General features: G+C 38.1%; 1 protein-coding gene across 1 annotated transcript; it reads left to right on the top strand.

The window, feature by feature from the left end:
- Positions 1-1,095: 1,095 nt before the first annotated feature.
- Positions 1,096-4,520, top strand: LOC118332009 (stonustoxin subunit beta-like). Its single transcript, XM_035667140.1, has 3 exons — positions 1,096-1,189; positions 2,361-3,845; positions 3,962-4,520. The coding sequence occupies exons 1-3, from the start codon at positions 1,099-1,101 to the stop codon at positions 4,501-4,503; spliced, it is 2,118 nt and encodes a 705-aa protein (XP_035523033.1). The 5' UTR covers positions 1,096-1,098; the 3' UTR covers positions 4,504-4,520.
- The last annotated feature ends 723 nt before the right edge of the window (positions 4,521-5,243 follow it).

Genomic DNA, 5,243 nt, shown 5'->3' with positions numbered 1-5,243 from the left:
AAGTTTGTTTTGTCTTGCCTGTTTATGCATGAGTGCAAGTATGTGAAGGTTTGTGATTGTTTTTAAAAGATATTGGCTACTTGCTAAGATGCAGACCCTGTGATAACCCCTTTAGTCATAGTTTCTTAGTCATCACTTTTTCCCCACACGATGGTCTATGGCTGCAATGTTTGCTCACAAACTGTAACCTATATAGTGCAGACAGAGCTCTACAGCACTTAGTGGGGATGTTTATTTTCACAGGATGCCAGAATACGCAAAGACCATGCCAATGAGGATACAGAAAATTGCATAAAATGGATAAAGGTAAACCAAGATAATACACAGTAGGAGGATTTAGGGATGAAGGACGAGGGAAGTAGTGTAAGGGTTGGGAGTCGAGGGGATGAAGAGGTATGTTGTCCCCTTCAAAGTGACCTTAGGCCAAGATACTGAACTCCTTTTTAAAAGAATAAATGAATAAAAGACTAGTAGATTAGTAGAAAAATCTTATAAGATATTTGATACAATCCAGAAACCCAACCATGGACATACTATTGTATGTTGCACCAGAAAATATAAAACATAGTTCAATATAAATAAAATGTTTCATACACATGTGAATTATAGAAGCCAGGGGTGGTAGTAAATGAACAGTTCTCCTCACCAACATCCAGAGTAAACATGTTTTGTTTCATTTCATTTCACTTCAGTTATTAACAATTTGGTATGTTGAGACGTGTTACATAAAAAAAAGGTTGTTCACATCTGGAGGGGTGTCACAGGAGGAGTCAGCAGAAGATATAAGTAATCTCGCACCATCACAATACATCAGCCTGACCGCTCTACTTGGAAGACTTGCAAACAGCTCAAGTGATCTCCACAACTTCACCAGGTGAGGACAAACTGGGCGGGCAGAGACAGAAGATGACAAAAATAGAAACATCTTCAGACTTTTATTGAAGAAGTTTGACTGGTGTCTACAGTAAAATACTGCATTTCTATGCACAGTCTGTTGTCTTGTCTGTTTCTGTGAAAACGGAGAGTAGTATTATAATATATAAAAATTCATACTACAGATACAAATTTAAATTAAGTATTTCTCAACAGATTGGAGAAATGGCTTCAAATATCACGGTGGTTGCCGCTCTGGGTCGACCTTTCACCCTAGGAATGCTCTATGATGCGCGGAAAGATGAACTGATTCCAGGTAAGTCTAGATATAGACTACATTATTATTAAAGACATATTATTGTCATGGCTATGCTCACAGGAACTTTAAAAATGATTTCATAAAGTGGTAATACTATCTTAAACTAACCTATTTAACATTCATACGCAGTGTTAGGAGAATTTGCAAAAGCTTTGTATTTATATAATGTAGTTCAGTCAGACAACTCACGTTTGAAATGTTTATTCCAGCAGTATAGCATAGTTACTTTTTGGCATCTACCAGGCTGGAAGGGTGCGCTTGGTTGGTGATTATGGAGTGAGGCATGTGTGTATAGCAGTGCATCTCAAGTTGACGGCCTGAACTAGCTCGCAGGCTTCGCTCCATTTATGACCATATATTAGTTAACAATTTAGGGATGTTGACGTATTAGTTGCCGATATGTTATGCTGTGATAATTAAGAAATTTGAACTGTCATGGTCACATTATATCTGTGAAACCATTTTACAGCCTGTAAAAGCTGTAAAACCCTATAGGGTTGGCCTGTGAAACCAGTTTCTAAATGGGGATTGGTTCTAAATGAGTGAAAACACATATTTTTAAAAGGAACCTTTAATACTTTCCCTTATTTTCTGTGATATACATAACATTACAATGTTGGATCTCATATTAAATGAGGCCAAAGATTCAAATGAGATAAATGTACAAAATGTATCAGGACGACCAGAAATTTTTTTTTCTGGCCCTCTGAAACACATTGTCTAAATATTATCTCTTGTTTTTCCCAATTTAACCCAATACTTGTTTAATTTAAGGTCTGATAAACAGTAAATTCATCAAGATCAGCGCCCAATATCGCCATTTTCTAAGTTACTATAGCTGTATGGTTTTACTCAAGTTATTAAATGTATTGTGTTTTCAAAAAAGTAAAATAAGTAACTATTTTCAAATATTTTCAAATCCTTACCTTTAAGGACATTTTATTGTTGTGTGGTTACACAATTACATTGAGATTGTATCATTTTACTCAATCATATAATTCCTTAATTACTTAGGTTTGTGTGAAAGTTAAGAACTGTTCAAGGACCTACCGGCAGGATAAGAAGCTGCAGAGAACTAGAAACGATTCTGCATTGTGTGACTTTAGATTAACAAAATGATTCCTGCTTTATCAGATCTGATGAGACTGATCTTCTCCAATTTCTTTAGGTTTGACATTATGGGATGATAAAACTCTCCAAGACAACATAACGGAATTTGCTCATCCCAGCAGTAAATTTGAAATTTCTACATCTGACTCCCTTGAATCCAAGTCCTCTCTGCTGGATATTGATGCTTCTCTGAAGGCCAGTTTCATGGGTGGACTGATTGAAGTGGGAGGATCTGCCAAATTTCTGAATGATACGAAGAAATACATGAATCAGAGCAGAGTGACGTTTCAGTACAACGCTACCACCACCTTCAAGCAGTTGTCAATGTGTGAAAGTTGTACAATTGACCCTGGAACAATGGGCAAGCAAAAGATAGATATTATTCAAAAGGGCTTTGCAACACATGTAGTCACAGGCATCCTTTATGGGGCAGATGCTGTCTTTGTGTTTGACAGTGAGAAGTTAGATGTCAGCAAGGTTCGGAACATCCAGGGTGGCATGGAAGCTGTGATAAAGAAAATCCCCTCATTAGATATTCAGGGAAAAGTTGACATCAAGCTGACTGATCAAGAAAAAGACCTGACAAAGAACTTATCCTGCAAATTCTACGGAGACTTCATTCTTGAAAGAAACCCTGGAACATTTGAAGAGGCAGTAGAGACCTATGCAGAACTACCAAAACTACTAAAGGAAAGGAAAGAGAATGCTGTTCCACTGAAGGTCTGGCTGATGCCACTAAAACATTTTGACAGTAGTGCTGCTAAGTTGGAGAAAGAGATCAGCGTTGAACTAGTGAGGAAGGTGCAGTATGCTCTAGAAGATTTAAAGCAAATAAAAATGAGATGCAACGATTGTCTGGTCGACAGAATTGTAGAGAATTTTCCACACATTCAAGAAGAGTTAAGCAGATTCCAAAAACTGTGTAATCATTATGAATCTGACCTCAAGCAGACCTTGGCGAAAGACCTTCCCTCCATCCGTGAAGGTAAAGAAGAAGAAGAGAGCTCAAAAGTTCAAAAACTTTTTGAAGACAGAGAGAAGTCACCATTGAGTAATGAAAAACTAAACAGCTGGCTGGATCATAAAGAGAGAGAGATCAACATCATCAGGTCCTGTGTAGAAATGATGCAGGGAGCAAAGATCGTCCAAACTCAGTCAGAGCTGGACAGAGAGGTTCTTGCTCCAGGTGTAGAGGATGCTCTGTGCTTTGTTTTCACCTCTATGGAAAGGGGGGATACCTTTCTTGATGTGATGGCTGACTACTTGAAGTCACCTAAATTAGGAAGTACCGATGAAGACCAGTGGTACTACTCAGATGAAGTTTTAATCAAAATGAGAGAGAAAGCCAAACTTATAGATTCATTCGCAAAAGCACTCAAGAACAACAGTCGGTTCTGTTTTCTCGTAGCAGCTGCAGCAAATAAGAAATACACCGGAGCAACCATCTATCATTACAAAGACGGCATTCTGGCCACTGATGGTTTTACAAAGTGTGACATCCCTGATGTTGAGACTGTCACGGACAGAAGAGATTTGATCTGGTGTAAGTCATTTTCCATGCTTTTTGAGTCACAAATATAATAATGTATTAAGTAATCCAGAAACCTGTTTGACTCTCACAATGACTAATAACACATTTTGGTTTGATTTCTCCATCAGATGCCTGTGATCTCACCCTGGACCCAAACACGGCAAACAACTACCTCACTCTGTCTGAGGGAAACAAAAAGGCAAAATATGGAACATGGCAGACATACCCTGATTACCCAGAAAGGTTTGATAAACTTCCTCAGGTGTTGTGCAGAGAGAGGTTAACTGGGTGTCATTACTGGGAGGTAGAGTGGAGTAATGGTTATTATGATGATGTTGGTGTAGGTGTTACATACCAAAGAATTGGCAGGGAAGGAGGGGATGCATTGAGCGAGCTTGGACAAAATGACATATCCTGGTATTTTGGCCACAGTTACGGGCTTCATGCATGGCATAATGGTAAGAAGTGTTGTGGCCCTCTTCCCTATGCTGACTGCAACAGAGTTGGCATGTTTCTTGACTGGCCTGCTGGCACTCTGTCCTTCTACCGCGTTTCTTCTAACACGCTGAGTCACCTCCACACCTTTCACACCAAATTCACTGAGCCTGTTTACCCAGGCTTCCATGTTAAAAAACAAGACCATTATGTGTACCTGCATCTAGCCGAATAAGAGCAATGACAAATACTTGTTAGATCTTGGTCTGTAGGGATATGGGTTTTGATTTAAACTTTGAAGTGCTACTTAACACGCAATTTTAGCTTGAACTTTGAACATGTGTCCTTTCACAAATTCAATTCATTTAAACCCAGAGGGATCAGGATCATTGGTTTTAATAAGGTAATGTACATGTAATTTCTATGTATTAGTTCATGATGATTCTATGTATGGCCTTCTTCTCAGGCTGGTTTGTGCTTCACAACTTTACAATCAGTTTGCATTGCTTGATATGTCAATGATATGTTTTTAATTGTAACTTTCTATTCTAATTCCTGAAACTAAAAGATATGATCTTATACTGATAAAAAATGCTTTGTTAACACTAATATGTTGAAACAGATGCTAATACTACTTGTATAATGTTGATTAACTGGTTTTATTGAATGTGAGATGTTGATTATGTTAGGGCATAAGGATTCTAAAATGCAAATATTTGAATTAAGCATTTGTTCCTTTTCTACTTCGTGCAGCATCTTAAATAGTTATCTTTTTGGGATAGAAGAGCAATCTTTTGGTTTTGTTTTTGTCAAGAGTGTATCTGAACCCTGAGCTAGGGTTCAAATAATGGCTTTACTGCTCTGAGGAGGGAATCACTGTCACCATTTTGTTAGATGTTAAGTACACTGCTGAAGTTTATAGAGCTGAAGCAATGTCAGATTCCTGTGAAACTGCAACACCTGTTGGAAATGTTG

This window comes from Morone saxatilis, unplaced genomic scaffold (genome assembly GCF_004916995.1).
Source record: "Morone saxatilis isolate NCDOM2014 unplaced genomic scaffold, NCSU_SB_2.0 Contig1, whole genome shotgun sequence".
Lineage (NCBI taxonomy): Eukaryota > Metazoa > Chordata > Actinopteri > Moronidae > Morone > Morone saxatilis.
The sequence above is the reverse complement of the archived record's forward strand: the minus strand, read 5'-3'. Positions and strand labels throughout refer to the sequence as shown.

Bases quoted from the DNA above. Each gene is read 5' to 3' on its own strand.
- LOC118332009 (XM_035667140.1), top strand. From the start codon at position 1,099: ATGGCTTCAAATATCACGGTGGTTGCCGCTCTGGGTCGACCTTTCACC. The intron at 1,190-2,360 runs GTAAGTCTAGAT...CAATTTCTTTAG, and splicing joins GAAAGATGAACTGATTCCAG to GTTTGACATTATGGGATGAT. The intron at 3,846-3,961 runs GTAAGTCATTTT...TTTCTCCATCAG, and splicing joins CAGAAGAGATTTGATCTGGT to ATGCCTGTGATCTCACCCTG.